Genomic DNA, 17,496 nt, shown 5'->3' with positions numbered 1-17,496 from the left:
GTTAGTGTTCATCACTTATAATAATCTACCGTTTAGCTTAACTAGCTACACGTAGCTTCGGAGGACTTTGATTTCACTTGCACGTTAGGTGTAAAACGTACATCTGTGTATGTTGAAGTTCACTGCTGTTGTAGCCCTCTTTTCCATCGAAAGAGACGCTAGTAAGCAGACATAAAACTTTCTACGATTAGGAGTACATTTACCAAGAAACATATGAAGAGTGTTTATAGTGCGTTAAACTGGTTTTATGTCGACCAGGAAACTGTAAACTGACTCCGAACAGTAACACCGGGTATTTCAATCAACGTCTGTTGGCATTCTTCTGCCAGGGTTCGAACACTGATTTTCCACTCGTTGTATCGGCTAGATCACCGAGGTGATCGGTCACAAAATAGGTAACTGTATGACATAATTATTGTTCATGTTTTATTCACATACCTCCAATGATGTCTGATGCAATTTTCTATTTTAGTTTTTTGTGTGTTCTTATGTCTTTCTTGAGGGATGTGCTCTCAAGAAATGACATTGGAAATGACGCCGTGGAACATCAATATTCGAGTGTCACGTATCTTTTCAGTTAATATTAATCGTGGAAATTGTGTTATCGCTTCTATTCAAAGGTATGTTTCTAGGCTAAGGATGGTGTTAACTGTAGTGCAGACAGTTCATTTTAACACCATCAGAGGTGTGAAACAGTACACGTCAACGACTTCTGTTTAAACTCTGTGCTTTGTGGGGCTATGTTCAGCGTATATTGCATGACTACAACACTGAAAGGTTTGACCATCCGATACACCTATTTCCTATTGTAACAGTTCTTTTGGTTTATGATGCCGATCATAACACATTTCGATGAAGTGTGGTTGCGTGAGTAGCGATGTTGATGACGACGTTGATGACGTTGATATCGGTCCTGTCATCAGTGTTGTTGCAGCGGCAGATATCTATCATTCAAAGTAAGTGGAGGATATTGGATTTACAAGATTGATGTCGAAAGGCAAATGAAGCCAAGGAGGAAACAGATGAAGAGAAATTAAGGGAAAATGTGATAATTTCTTTGGAAATTCCATTCTGTATGGATAGGAATGACTTTTGGCTAGTGGCATGCTCGCAAACGGGATATCCCCTACATTTTAAATGGTATATATACCGGAACAATCCATTAATTTTATTGCTATGCGCTGACCTGAAAGTATGGAAGGTCGCCCTGAACGATGTATAACATCCATTTTGATAAATCCTTTGTGCGTTTCATTCGTGTTAATGTCCTATCTCCCTGCCGAGTGAGTGTGTGTTTGATATTCCAGTACCAGCGTCCTCTGATCCCCTAGTTCCCTATGCATGCCCCTCACCCCCTCGTGTTTATGGCTAGGATCCCTCGTGACACGTTCTGGAGGGACCGGTGACTTGATAGTCACCCGCTTTCCCCTGTAACCCCCAGTTTACCCCGGCAGATCGAGATGTTTACTTCAGTACCGACACAACCGATAGGACTTTCAAGTCCTTCACATCATAGGCATGGCCCTTGTTTCTACAAACATGGCTCACGCGAATAGATCGGGTCCACACGCGCCATTAGATCGGGGTGAAATCTGAAATAAAGGGGTCGGGTGAGTGTGTGTTATAGATGTGGGGTGTTTGATTCTGTGTATATAATTCATCGCGAATATATATGGCGAAGACAACTTTTGAAATTTACTTTGGAAATAGAAATATTTGTAGCTGTTAAAGACATTTTTGTTACATCGGCGCTGCATAGGAATGACGCGAGGGTCGACAGATGGCCGTGGGTGGATGAGAAGTGAGGGTAGTTGTGTGTGTGTGGGGGGGGGGGGGGGGACCATTCAGCTTTGAAGTGGAGAAATCTGTACTTCAGTGCGATGATTACTCTCTCAGGAAACTAGCGGCAAGATGTTCACCTAGTCTTCTGTCCAGATTGCAGAATTTCAGCACAAAGGAAACACAGAAAGAAATCTGAGCGAACCCGCCAATTACATTAAAATTGCTCCCCTGAGACAAACCATTTTAATTGAATTGAAACTTTAGAACCCATTAAGGAAATTTGGGTCATAAACGAATTCTAACACATTACGAGGATATTTCATTGGAAGCACCTGAGGCCATATTTTGATTGGAGAAAATATCGTGAATTGTGTGTGTAATCTGATTTTGAATCGTGGCACAATGTAGAATAATAACAATAATAAAGATTGTTATCATACAGCCAAGATCGCGTTCTGTAATGCCCTAAGGCCGTGGGGTCGTATGTCTGATGTATATCCACACTTACACAGCCGGTACGACGTAATCCAACATGGCGGACAGACGACTGAAATTGGTTCATCAATCAAAAACCGTCCTCGCTCCGCTGGGGGCTGCATCAGAGTAGTAAGTAAATAAGGTAAATACAGCCCGTGGATGAAAACAGGTGATAATCACTTCTTTGATCGCTGAAAGGATTTCACACTTGGTGGACATACAAAGCCCGGATGATGTCAAAGCGCGTGGCTGTTACGTCACAGCAAATATGGACAATGTCGGGCGTTGGAGAACGACGTGATGTAATATGGCTGAATGTCGTCCCCCGTCGTAGTGAGGACTGTATCTATTGTTAATCTGTTTACACGGTTAATGGCTTCTAGGTAATTTGCGGGAAATGTTTCTTGTTACGTGACGATAGGATACAGACTCCAATGAGAAATGAATGAAGTCAGAAGTTGTTAATTAAGATCGAAAACACACTTAAACCGCATACGTACAAAATATCTAATTAAGATCCAACCATTTGGGTAGTTTCATCATCACTTTGTACTCAATGAATATGACTCATATGGTTGTGACCGTACGGGTATTTATTTTTTTCTCCCCTTTACGGAACGCATGTCCCGATTCGATTTTTTTGTGTTGTTTCCTGCTCATTAGAAGTTGAAGAACAACCGGGCCTTTTATATGACGATGGTTGAAGAAGGTATTGTGAGACACAACCTTCCGTCTGTATGTTTTTATGTTTGTTTGCTTGTTTGTGTGTGTGTGTGTGTGTGTGTGTGTGCGTGTGCTTGTGCTTGTGCTTGTGAGTGTATGTGTGTGCTTGTGTTTGTCTGTGTGCGTGTAATCGTATGTGCGTGTCTGTGGGCGTGTGCTTGTGGCTCTGTGTGTGTGTGTGTGTGTGCGTTCGCGCGCGTGTGCAGTTGTCAGACAAAAATTGGATTTCAATCAAACGCTCAGGAATGCTAATTCCGAAACCATTGTCCATCTGAAAATTAAATTTTGACTCCAAATTTGAAATATAATATTCCTGACTTTACATCCTCAGAATTTCTTCAGATGGGAGTTGTTCAAGGTAATAACCGTTATTGAATGCCGCTGAGTCTAGAGTTGTAACAGAACATCAACAATTAACAGTAGAAAAGTGTTTACAAAGGAACATCGAGCCACCTGTTCAGAAATATCAGCCAATCTCAACATAACCCTCGCTCTGTGACAATCTGCAGTCAAACAAAGCTATAAAATTAATAACAAGGATGTATAGGAATTGTGAAGCTTTGTCTTGCCTTGTGTCGAATACGGGTCGTTTCAATGACCATATTATAGCCATAAACGCGGTCGGAGAGATGGACTTGGCGGGAGGAGGGATGCGGGCTACGCGGTCATCGGGGCGGGGAAAATCGCCCAGCGCGGGGGAATGGTTCGCGGGACGCAGGTGTGTCCGTCATTCCGCTACACTACATGAGCTGAGAGAACAGTTCGGAATTCATTATAACGTGTTGAAATTGGAATCTTTAATACATGGTAATGTTGAAGCAGAACTCATTTTTGTCAAGTTGTGTTCAATACACTACCGAGCAAAAGAATATATGCAACCATTTTTGATAATGACTAAGGATGAAATTGGTGATTCGATGGTGATTATATGATGTTGATATCATAGTTGTGTTTTGACCTTCAGAGTCAGGAATCTTGGCAGCAGTTCATCCCGGTAACGTTTTGGAAATTTTTGTAATATTTTGGTGAAATAAAATTTTCAACTGAAGACTTTCTTTTGCACAACAGTGTATGTGTAGGTACAACTCCATCCAATATATTATCTGTTTGGGACTTACTTGGCTTGCGCTATTTTCTGACACCAAAGTCGACAACTCAGTTGATGTACCCTATCAAAACTGAACAATCTCCACATTTATTTCTGACAACGTGAAGAAGGTCTACCTTCAAAGAATGAAATATCAGCGGTATGAAATGCAATGTTCGGGCTGGTTGATACGATAACGTATATTTCGTTGTTAACTTTTCTGATCCAATGCATTAACAGTTAAATAGTATAATCTGGTGACTGTTTCCACGACATCAACAAAGCCTGGTAAATGGAAAGCTATACCAGATAGCGAAATCGGGGCTCGCCGTGTACAACCGCCTGATACAGTCCAGTGAACAGGGTTTTCAAACACCTCAAAGGGTCACAGGCAGACTTAATCTTGAAAAAGAACATATATTCAAAACGAAGTATTATTCAACGCCACTGCCTTATGCGTTGCAGAATATTTCATAAGTTCATCTTTTTAAGCCATTAAGCTGTCCTGCACTGAGAGGTTCTCCTGGACTGGATCGGTATTTCTCTTCCACTGAGGGCACGCGCTGGGCGCGCGAGCGCCCATATGATTGACACCTTGTCAGGTGCGTGGCTAGGCAAGCGGGGCGTGGCCAAGGTCTAGCCACCGGGTTATAAATTCCTTCGTTCATTGACAATAGTCATTCGATAGTAGCTCCCTGTGTAGGTGTGTGAGAGCAGAGGGTTCCCTCCAAAGTGACGAGCCAGGTATTCCGTGCTTCACACGCTCCAGACACGAGACTCGCACGATCATCAACTCTTGGCGCACTTTACCGTTGGAGACATACATCGCCCAAGATGACATCAGTTAGCTGTATGCCAATGCAAGCCATCCCAGTGTCCAATCTCAACAAAGTTATTGTTACTGGACCATGCATTCTGCTGAAGGCGACAACCGTCGCCCAACAAGTCCAGGCCTTGCGACCTAAGAAGCTCAAGTCAGATGATGAACCCGAGGTGTTGCGGTGTAAGAGAAGAATAGATTTCAGCAAACTCGGCTATAACTTACCTAAAGCTCAGCCGGCTGCCGTGGCCCGCCGCAACGAGAGAGAGAGAAACAGAGTGAAGCTTGTCAACCTTGGTTTTGAAACTCTCAGAGAACATGTTCCAAGCGGAAGGAAAAACAAGAAGATGAGTAAGGTTGAAACACTTCGTTCTGCCGTGGACTACATCAGACAGCTTCAGGAGGTGCTTCAGACAGACAGTCGGGAATCGTCCCCCCAATGTGTCCCTGACTCCACTGACACGTCCCACTCCCCAGTGTACGCACCCCAGGTCTCTGACCCCACCCAGATGACAGTGCCCAACCTTGTACCTCAGATCCCAACCCCGATGACCGATTCTCCGTCCCCCAGCAGTTGTTCTGACACTTCGTATGACTCTTTAAGTTCTCTGGAAGAGACAGACCTTGTGGATTTCTCGCACTGGATCACCGAATTATACAAATCGTCAGAAGCCGGAGCTCAGCTTAACCTAACAGGTACGTCTTTACACCAATAACGTATCACTGCAAATTTCTACTGCGCAATATTTGTGCGTAATTCATTCCAATGCTCAACATCGTATTCAATTTTTTATTTTGATACCGGATTATGCAAGCGAGCGCATCTTTGTGGTATTCAAAAGGGAAATGTTTGTATTGAGTTCTTTAAACGGGAACGTCGATTAACCGTACTGATCGTAAATGGCAGCTTTGATTTGTTATTTCTGTCTGTTCGCCTGTGCGATAATATTTAAGGTGTGTACCGAAACGAGTCGGCAAATACAAGAAATAAATGCCCGGAGCGGCTTTTGTATCTCAGTCTTTTCATAACTGCCCTATTTGGTAGATAGTTAAGGGTGGTATTTCAAAGGGCATGAATGAAGTATTTTTGATAGCATGCGTGAGGAACTGGCATTGAACTAGGAGGCGGACAGTGCAAATAGCGACACACAGTCGGACCGCTGCCCCCATCTGCTAACTCCCAGACCCACAATAGCAGGCCTTGGGTTCTGGCGGATGTGGGGCTCGTTATGCTTACGCGATTCACTACTCTTGCTAAAGAAAACAGTTATATGAAAAGGCATCAAATATAACCAGGGCACATATTTATCGTGGCGAAAGTCGCGCGCTTTCAGTGTTCTCTGTAGAATATAGCGTATTGTTAATTCCGTTTTATTCAATCTAACCTTTTTGCTTTTTTTCCACTTTAGGAACTGAACTCGATACGAAAAGTCCACGCGAGAGGTAACTGAAGGGCGCCAGAAGGTTATGGACATATACGTGAGGACATACATGTCCCATCTCCATGGTGACGAGCTGATCCCCACCCACGGGGCCCCCACCCATGGGTAGCGGTCGTCCACAGAACTGAAAGGACGAAAAGACAAGGACGATGACGGACACTGTACACTAGTTTCTGCAAGGACTACTGTTGGACTGTCTGTTCAACTACCTACCGTGCCTTCATTATCCCTGCCCCCTTAATGTGACCAGGAGGGTCGGGAGGTTGTGTTGTGCAGAGAACTCGGACATATGCGACCCACCCGTTCAATAAATTCACGGTGGCGTATATGAAAACTGTGAACCAAGTCGAGGCTGTCGCTGCAGCGTCGTCGCAGGTCTCGCGACCAACTCGTGCCAGCACGCGCCAGTTCATGACGTCACAACTGCCATGGATTCAAACAATAGTCATATCATGCGGTATTTTTCTACAAATTGTTTTCTATTTTGAAGATACTGTTTCTACAAAAGATCTATATTTTCCCCAAGTGTTCACATAAGCGTATTTTGCAATGAGTGCTTTATATTGTATATATATGTACATATATTTTGTAAATTATACTCCCTTGTTATGCTCTGGTTGTGAGTATGTTTTAAAAGGAGCACCAGCGAACTGCCTCTGTGTGATAATCCCCATAGCATTTTGTACAATTTTACCATCGATACAAGCTATATTTCTACGAAATGTGCTTTATTTTTGCAAGGAATAAAATGATTGCAATTTTAATATGCTTTGGTGTATTTGCATTATTTAGTCTTAGTTTTCTATGTTCATGCGCTATGTTGAGAAATTCTGTTACTACAAAAATTGATTTTAAAAAATCGATAACTATTTCACAAGGATTCAGTATAATTCACGATCTGAGGGACGGCGGAGTGTAATACTTGATCGAGTTCTTCCTTTCTTGAATTCAGTCTTCATGGTAGAAAAAGAATGCAAATGTTTATGACAGAGTGTTGACTAATGCATTTAGGGGAATGGGTGCTATTTATAAACAGAATTTTTGAATGTGGCAGCTCTTACTGTTTGTTGCGGTCCGGTTCTAACACTTGGAGTCGGGTCCGCTACAATAGTCGCGCAAGTCACCCCTTCTGATTTTATTGCCGATATGAATACAACATTAAATCACCGTATTCTACAACCATCCTCACAAGGACAGAAAGGGTTTAACAACGTTCGGATGTATACAGGGCTTATGGAGAGGATATTGTGAGGGTACGCAGCACCAAAGGCAATGGGAGAGGAAAGTGAGGCGAGCTGTGACGCCGACAGCAGTATATACTTATATATAGCTTTGTGTAGGGCGGAGGTGAAACAAGGCGCCCGTAGCCTGGTTATTGCCGTCTATATTGAAGCGATTGGGCTGACAACACAGAACTGAGTCAATCTCGACCCCTACTCCGGACTTTAGGGACTCGTGTGTGAAGGGACGGAGTTTTTTTTATGTAAAGGTCTGGAGTGTATTCCAGGGGGATGCGGGTCACTGTTGAGGGGTCGGATGTGAAAGAATGGCTGGGTGATCTGAGACTACAGCCCTGGTATAACAGGGTGAAGCTGATTTATCTCAGATTAATTGCAGAAATTCAGCAAGTGCTGAACACATGCATTCCTGAGTAGTGGGCATTAACGCGGGTTAATTCACTGGAAGATATGACGTCACTGGCGTCAGTTAATTGATATTAACTAGATATACTTTTTTAGGTGGGGGAAGAGAGGAAAATTAATTTTTAAATGCGAGCTAATTTCTCATTGCCCATCGACAACCGGATACACGCCTCGTTTAATTGCATTCTTTAACAGAGAGAAACAGGTTTTCATTAGCGAGCTGTTGTTAAGTCTTGATATCTTACACACATATATACCTCCATCTGTTACCAAGGAAAGTGGTTCATGCAAGTATAGAATAGAGATACTGACATATTTCTAGACGAAATTCTGAAAACATTTCAGTCTGCATTATGTAGACAAATTCTGTAGCTTAATAGGAAAATATTAAAGCGTAGTTCAAAGAAATTCGAAGGTGCTTTTTTACTCTGCAGAGCCTTTTTATAGTAGCTGTGTGTATTACATCTCCCGTGCGCGAGTGGCTTTACATTTCACTGTCCACGGTCGACTAGGCACGGTTGGAAGGGCGGGCGAATTTGGCCGTCTCGCTCGAGTAGGTGACGTCTATAGGAAGAGTAGTAAAAGGTTTACCCCTCCCATTGTTGGTCCCCCCAACTTGGGAGACGCGTGCCGCTTTGTTGTGAAGTAGTCCAAGACGAATGCGGTATAGGGAGACGGGTTAGCTGAGTTCACGACAGACAATGGCGGGGTAGGATGGGGCAACTCGTTGTCTTCTCAAGGCAGGCTTCAGGAGGGAGCTATGGAGGGATCTGGGGTAGGGAGAACCGGGGAGCGAGTTGGGATAATTGGAAGCTGGGTGTTGAATCAGGGTTCTCGACAGGGAGCTGGGTGTTGAGTTGGGGGTCTGGACAGGCCCTGGGTGTTGAATCAGGTGTCTGAACAGGGAGCTGGGGTGTTGTTGAGTCAGGGGTCTGGACAGGGAGCTGGGAGTTGAGTCAGTGGTCTGGACAGGGAGCTAGGGTGTTGCTGAGTCGAGGGTCTGGGCATGGAGCTGGGAGTTGAGTCAGTGGTCTGGTCAGGATGCTGAATGCATATTTGTGGACAGAGGTTGCGTGTACACTTCAAAACAGACGTTCCCCATTTAGTATTTATTAGGAAAAAATTGGAGAATTCTCGAAATCTGTCTCAAGGGTTAACATATGAGTGCACTGTTAATAAGAATCAAAACTGTCAGTATATTACTTGCCAAATTCAAAATGATAATTAACAGTAATTTCTATTTTTACTTATCCCAGGCGGATGAACTGACACTTTCACAACACAGAGACCCAGTTGACAGGGTAACATCCCTAGTTGATGTTGTGTCTCAATATTTACATTCCCGGGATAGACAAGCAGGATTAGGTGCTCGGTGTATGTAGACCCACGCTACGTGACGTGATGCTATACGGCAATAATAACATCATAAACAACAGTTAGATGTTGTCTCGCTACACTAAACGTTCCAACCTTGACTGTGTGTCATTCTCTGTGGGGAGTGCTGTGCCGGTGAATGTTTTCTTCAAGCCTTGTGTTTCACGTTTTCCCTCGTTCGTTTGCTCACTGTATCCTACCCCATCCTCTCAATCACTCACTCCATCACCTTTACCCTTCTCCCCTCTTATTCACTGTATCGGTGACCCAAACACATCCCTCAAACTGATCAACTCACTCACTCATCCACCTCACCACTCACTCACTCACTCACTCAGTAACTCAACCATCTCAACTCACTCACTCAACCATCCCGCTCACTCACTCACTCACCAGTCAGTGGCCATTTCAGTCCATACCACCATAAAACAAGAAATTTATGGATGTCAACTTCTTTATTGTGGATAACACACCATATAACAAATAGCTACAAACGCTAAACGAAACGTCAAGATTGCAGTGACGTAGAACAACAACAACGACCCATTGATACAATTTGAAGTACAACTGAGACCCTACACATGATCTAAATCAGACCATTAATTACTAGAGGTCTGATTGCGCCAAGGCAATCATCGGATTAAGCTAAGAATATGACAGCGATAGCTGTACGACTGTTTCGGGGTAGCAGAGCGTGCGCAGGAGAACAGTAAAGAGATAGGGGTACGGGTGTCACCCCCGGGACGTGGGACGGGGGGTAGTGACGAGAATTAAGCGGCTGGAGAAGCGGGTGCTGTCACCAGCTTTAATTACAACTCCGAGCAGTGATTTAATAGCGCTGTTCTCTGCTGAAAGGAATGATTTAAGAAGGTTGTTTAAAAGCCTCTTTAAACCAACTTAACTATCTCATTACTCTGCGTAAGCGCACCTGGGTGCGAGGTTTTGGGGACATGCGTATGTCTCGCTATACACATTTTCCTGTTGTACAGGGAGACTGCTGCCCGGTCGGGTGGATGTGAAAGGGGTACTGACTACTCGCAGCGTGCGTTTGTTGGTCGAAAGGGTAGACGTAGGTTGTCAGTACAGTTGGGGTATATTCGGACGCGGAAAAGGATAAAAACAATCTGTGGGGAAGTGGTGATGTGCACTTGTACTTGTGATATATTCGAAGCGGAAAGGAGAAAGAAATAGTACAATGATGATCTGAGGTGATGCTGTGGTCGGGGTATGTTCGGAGGGGAAAGGACAAAGAAATATTATAGCGATTATCTGAGGTGATGTGGTCGGGGTATATTCGGAGGGGAAAGGTGAGGGTAGTAGTACAGTGATGAACTGAGGTGATGCTTAGGTGGGGGTATATTCGGAGGGGAAAGGAGAAAGTAGTTCAGTGATGAACTGAGGTGATGCTGTGGTGGGGGTATATTCGGAGGGGAAAGGAGAAAGTAGTTCAGTGATGAACTGAGGTGATGCTGTGGTGGAGGTATATGATAAAGACAAGATACAATAATAATCTTACGTTGTATGGGCGTATGTTCGGTCAGAGCACGGACAGAGGGAAGATATCGGAATCGTTCCATGTGCTGCTGTGCTGGGGCTATATCCGGATGGGAAAAAAGAAACACAAGATGCAAGATGTATGCACCTTGGTTATGCTTATTATTCCCTTTACATCATTGTCTTAAAGGGGCATACCTGATTGTCTTAAAGGGGCATACCTGATTGTCTTAAAGGGGCATACCTGATTGTCTTAAAGGGGCATACCTGGTTGTCTTAAAGGGGCATACCTGATCGATACGCATGTGTGAGAACAATGTAAGTTGGTTGGTTGGTTTGTAGTTTACCGCCGCACTCAGCTTTATCCAAGCTATATGCCGGAGGTCTGTAAACAATCGAGTCTGAACCAGACAATCTAGTGATCAACAACATGTGCGTTGATCTGCGAAACTGGGATACTATGACACGCGTCAACCATGTCAGCGAGTCTGACCACCTCGTCCCGTTATAAGCTACCTCTTACGACAAGCATGGGCTACCGAGGATCAATGCTTTTTCTAACCTGGATCTTCACAGATGAGTATGGTCTTTGGATAGCATGGTGGTAACATTATGCAGTATGAAAGAAGCGTTGGGAAGGTTGGAGGTACTTTGGATAACACGGTGATAACACTGGTGAGTTAATGTAGACCAATTCTAACCCGGATCTTCACGGGTAGGTAGTTTTAAATAGGGGGAATATGTGTGGGACTAGTGCGGGGTAGGCATGTGTGCAGGGCGATTGCAGGGAGAGTGAGTTGAGAGCCTGCTTTTGATTTGTTAAAGTCAAGGCCGCAGTGTCATGAGTCTCGGGCGAGCGGGACCAGACAGTCTCAGCTGAGATTTGGGCGAATAGGATGGGTAATGTGGCGAGTAAGACAGAAGGATATAGCTTGCGGCGAGGCGAAACGAGGCGAGTATGTGGCGAATGTGTGGCGAGAAATAGAGGAGATATTTTTTACACAACTGCAAAACATGACCGTCTGTGGAGAGCATGTGAGGTGTGTGCGGTGAGCGCGTGGCGAGTGTGGGCATTGCGTGTGGTGAGTGCCTTGATGTAGACCGAAAACAAATTGAGCATATTCCATTGGTTATAATTAAAGAGCATTTCAAATTTTGAAGTTTCACCAAAAGGAATTACTAAAGAGGAATAATCCTCAACATCAAGTCCTGCCTGCGCACATTTGTTGCTGCAAGTAGAATTGTCACTTTCTACCGTACACTGAGCTGAGAACAACCCTCATTTCATCACATAACATGAACATCAATGTCAGATCAACAAATTCAGGATGTAAATTTTAGGAAGGACAAAAGACGACCGAAATTGCCGAGTGAAGGCCCAATTTGAAATGTGGCATTTTTATTACGCGGGTTATTGATAAGTAGCTAAAAGTAAACAGTGATTCACGTGACCCTGGTACACGCGCGGCGCTCGCGACAGAGCTGGCAGCCCTCGCGCCATCAATCACTGCTCTCCCCTTCCACAACGCCATGGTAAGCTCAGCTGATTTTATACCCGCGATAAATGGCTCGGGGGAAAAGAGAGACAGTTTGCCAAAGGATCAAGGGGAATATATAAAGTGTTTTATTAACTTTTGAATTCAATTTATGAGACTGTTTTTGCAGTTTAATCTCTGCAATTTGATAAATAACTTTATCATATGTCGCCATTCCTGTGCCCCCAGTCTTCAGAGACATTCGCGCATATCGCCACGTCTCGCGCCATCGTGACATCATACATCAAACATGTGCGATATTCCTTATTCACCCCACCCCTGCAATACCCAGCCTCTTAACTACGCTCAACCTTGGCCCCACACAGTGTCAGACACAACACACCCATCCACTACCCACCTTCGTAACTATGCGCTGCCCTGGCCCCCATTCCCTCCTTTTCCACTACCCTTGTAGTACCCGCCCTGTTAACTATGCTTAACTCTGGCCCCAGACAGTGCCTAACCCAACCATAGTACCCACCTTGTTACTATTATCAACCTTCATCCCAATCTTTCTGTCTGTCCGTCAATCTGTCTACCCCCCCCCCCCCCATTTCCCCACCCCACCCCTTACATCCACGGACCCCGCCCTTCAGCTCTCACCCTCTTTCATCCTCGTACCTCATCCTTCATTTCTCGTAGGACATCTCATCCTAGTAGCCCATCCTTCAGCTCTCATCTTCGTGGTTCATCCCTAAGCTCTCATCCTCGTAGCCCATCCTTCAGCTCTTATCCACATAATCCATCCTTCTGCTTTTATCTTCGTACCTCATCCTTCATGTTTCATCTTCGTAGGACATCCTTCAGCTCTAATCCGCGTAGTCCATCCTTCAGCTCTCATCCCCGTGGACCACCCTTCAGCTCTGATCCTCTCAGCCTTGTACAACCCAATCCTTCATCTCACAGCAAGTAAATGTTTCACACTGTCCTCCACTTAACAGTCTTGTCATCGTGTTCTACCATACCATTCAGCCCCGACTGCCGAAACTACCTTTCACACCTGTATCACACCTTACACCGTCCTTCATTCCGCTACCATATGAGACTTGTCCTACCATAACCCGTCAGTTGTGCGAATGAATCATCTGGCGTGTCGTTCTTGAGGAAACTCTCGATTTGCTTCTTCACGTAATATATATTTAAACATATAGAAATCGTTAACTGGAAGCTAAGATCTACTTTCTGGTAATGGCAGACATGGTCTGGGAAGTATAACAACAACAACAAGAACAACAACAGCAACAGCAACAGCAACAGCAACAGCAACAGCAACAACGTTACTATGAGTAATGTACCTGAAACAGATTGACGAAAACCAAACATTTAAAAACTTGTTAAGTTATTATCAACACAGTGTCACATGTCTCGTTATGCCAACTTCTAAAGACCAATCAAAGACGTCCCTAGTGTTTGTTTGTGTGCAAACATCCATTTAGTCAGCGACTTTGGTGTCTTATGACCAACTCGTGGGCGACTGCGTCACCTCATATTTACAATAACAAACACAAATACACAGACAGTTGGCGACGTAGCAATGAAAGTTTGCTGCAAATTAGCTCCATGGTCGGACAATGTTCTTGCTGAATGGTGCGTGTAAGAGAGCACAGAATTAAAGTTAAGTGGTCCGCTAAAAAGACAAAACCAAGGGCGGCGTTTGCCTGACCCCCAGCGGGCCCCTTTGTTACCCCGGGCCGCAGTGGGCCCCCTGCCCTGATTTATGCCCAGACAATAGCCCGTGGGTCGCGCCCTCCAACCACCCCAACCCATGCCAAACTCTGACACGCTGTTTCTCACAGAATACGTCTCCACATCCGGACTTCTCTGAAAACACGTGCAATCAGTGGTTTCCTGCAATTGTGACCTTTGACTTTAATCAACACGTGCATTTGTTGATAACCTTCGCGTATCGGTATCCGCCCGGACAATACTGTCCAGGTATCGCTAAGCCGTGCCACCGATGTGTCCGTTATTAACCGGGCATTCAGTCCTGAGACGAAGCACAATGGAAACGTTTATAAATTCTAATATCCATCAAGCATGCTACCGCTATCATTTCACTTTCAATAAATACAAAACCAACAGTATAACAATGTCTTAAACCTAACACCTTACTACAAATCAGACCGGTGTTGCCATGTTGACACTCGTGAACATCTAATCATATCTTTTTGCTGAATGTTTTTTTCATCGTTGTACTTGTTTTGGCAAGAAAAATATGATGACATTACTAATAATTTTAGTCCATTGTTAGAAGAACGCGTCTCTGAGCAATGCCACTACAAGGCTGTGTTGGTTGTTTAGAGCCCACCCAGCTATGGCGACGGTCTGTACATAATCGAGACTGTACCAGGCAATCCAGTGATCAACAGCAAGAGTATCGATCTAAGCATTCGTAATAAGATGACGTGTGTCAACCAGTTCAGCGTTTGATTCCCAACATGGGTACAGTGTGTGAATCTAAACTCACTCACCTATCCGTGAAGATCCTGTAACCAATGCTTGTCGTAACAAGCGTCTAACGAGATTGGGTGACTCGCTGACATGGTTGCCACATGTTACCGTATCGAAATCAGAAGTAAAATCGATGCTTATGTTGTTGATCATTGGGTTGTCTGGTCCAGACATGATTATTTACAGGCTCTGCCATATAGCTGGAATATTGTTGAGTGCGGCGTTAAACAGGAAGCAAACATTTACCAAGTTCTAACTTCTCCCACCAATCTGTTTTTCTTTCAGTTTCTTGCACCCCATAATCCAGTATGAAACGCCATCCCCAATCCCTCCCCTCGTCCCTCCAACTCCTACAACCAGCCCCAGCCGTTGCCTTCTCTCCACGATCCACCCCACGATGTCGCCAATATCGCCCTGACACACACCACTTCATCCAGACCGACAAACAGAATCTCTTCCAGAACTGCATCCTACTCCAAAACAAACGGTTAGCCGGGGATAAGGCTTCCCGTCGACTACTCTTGAAGTCTCCACACAGGTCATTTCGAGTCCCATACAGTTGACAGGAGGAACATGCAGTGCTGGAGATTGTATCAGTAGAATGTCTGGCCTTGTCGTCTCGGTGATGTAAAGATGCCGATGTTCAGATGGTATCTGTCAGTGTTCAGCACTGTAACCCCACTATGTGCAAGTATGTACTGAGGCTGGTATTGTGATGCGGTGACCTGATGTCTTCACCCGGCGCACGCCAAAACCATTAAAAGGGAAACACACCTTGCCTTCTGTCATAGATCATGTCAAACAGGTAATAGCGAAATACAGGTTGTCTGCTGTCATAGATTGCAAGCGGAGGTACCCTCCCCCTGCACGTCTCCCTCTATTCCCTCTGTCACAAACACAAGCAAGAATACACTACGCGCTTCACATGTTTTGGCGAATTCGTTTGATCCCGAATTTCAAGGACCCAAGCTTAATTACTGTAATATTTATTGCTCGAGCAAAAGAGAACGTGAAGAAGGTATCCTGAATGGTATTGTGTGAATATAGTTACTGTAACTAGGCTGGCGTGATGGTAAAACAAGATTGTGTCTCACGCTGGTGTTTATTTAGGGACGTTAAGCGTTGCAAACTGACGGACAAAATACAGTATCACCAGAAAATTGGTTTGATCAAAGAATTACCAACGTTCGCCAAACGTTGCAAAGCTGGAAACTGTTAACATCACGTTATGAAACACCCCCGTAGCACCCGTTTCATTTTTAGCCACAAATACATTTTGACAGGTACTTTCTTTTGTTCAGCAATGTATATAACAATGATCTAAAGAATGGTCCAAAAAGGTCCATTGCCCCCCTCGATTAGCGGATCCTGACACCAGGTAACGCTGCATAGTGAATTAAAACCCTTTAGAACACTTGGTTGTGACAAAGCATGTAGCCGGTATTTTTTTGTTACTGTATACAATAGAAAGGCTGAATATATGCTCTGTCCCTGTATTTACAACCACGATGTGTGATAACGTTCAAGGTCGCTATACACAGACATGACAGAAACTCGGGGTCGCAGTATGCATGGATAGTTTGAAATAACGCTAGAATGTTTGTGAGTATGATTAAAAATGTTCAATGTTTGGATGTTTCGGAATATAGCATACGAATATGTGACAGAATCAGAGTAACACTGGAAAACAAAGTGGTAACACTGGATAGTTTGAAGATAACACTGTAGTAACACTGGAAAACGAAGTGGTAACACTGGATAGTTTTAAGATAACAATGTGAGAATATTATGTATGGCAGGAAATGGTACCACTGGATAGTCGATAGTAACTTGAATAATGTGAGGTACCACTAAATGAGTTACCTTTGGATAATATGTGGGTATCACTGGACAGTTTAAGAATAACACTGGATGGTATAAAGGCCTAATTGTTTGATACCATTGATGGACCGTGGATAGTGGATAGTGGATAGCAAAATGATAGCACTGATCAAAGAACAGAAACTTTGGATAGTATGAAGTTAAGTTGAAAAACTGAAGGAAAGTTTACATGATACATGGGTAATAGTGACAAGAATAATTTTTAGAGTCCATTGTTTCATATAAATGAGGATGATTTGTGGTATTCTCGAGGCGGGTAGTTTAGGCGTAGTACAAATGTGTTTAAAGAATGATGGTGTATAATATAAGACCAGCACGTGTTACCTTTAAGGTAGCACTTTCCAGCTTAAGGGTCAACATCTATCTTTGTTTGACGAATAACACTGTAAGTCCAAGGCTAATGTTACCAGATAGGAGGTGATTGATGGTACAAGGGGCGAAGGACTGGCACAACATTGACTCTATACTGGACAAAATGACAGACATCATTAGGACAAGATGACAAACGTGTGATCGAAACGATTGCCGAAAAGATGTGACACTGTAACGAAAGTCGATGCGTTACCAGGTGAAAAGTAGAAAAGTCCACGTGATAAGGCTGTGGTGGTTGTTCAACGTAAACACAAACAATCTGTTGAAAGGGGTGATTTATGATGGCCGTGCGTGGCTGTATTAGTATAGATATGTCGATAACAGCAGGGAGTGACTTATCTATCGCCAGCTTCTAAAGGAGGGAATTTACATACGAAGAGGATGAAGTGCGCGGGTCGGAGAGACTCTATATCTG

General features: G+C 44.1%; 1 protein-coding gene across 1 annotated transcript; it reads left to right on the top strand.

The window, feature by feature from the left end:
• The first annotated feature begins 4,748 nt into the window (after window positions 1-4,748).
• LOC137286958 (achaete-scute homolog 1-like) lies at window positions 4,749-7,095 on the top strand. Its single transcript, XM_067819007.1, has 2 exons — window positions 4,749-5,585; window positions 6,299-7,095. Exons 1-2 carry the CDS (start codon window positions 4,904-4,906, stop codon window positions 6,334-6,336), a joined length of 720 nt encoding a protein of 239 aa, XP_067675108.1. The 5' UTR covers window positions 4,749-4,903; the 3' UTR covers window positions 6,337-7,095.
• The last annotated feature ends 10,401 nt before the right edge of the window (window positions 7,096-17,496 follow it).

The sequence above is a fragment of the Haliotis asinina genome, chromosome 6, assembly GCF_037392515.1.
Source record: "Haliotis asinina isolate JCU_RB_2024 chromosome 6, JCU_Hal_asi_v2, whole genome shotgun sequence".
Taxonomy (NCBI): Eukaryota; Metazoa; Mollusca; class Gastropoda; order Lepetellida; family Haliotidae; genus Haliotis; species Haliotis asinina.
The sequence above is the reverse complement of the archived record's forward strand: the minus strand, read 5'-3'. Positions and strand labels throughout refer to the sequence as shown.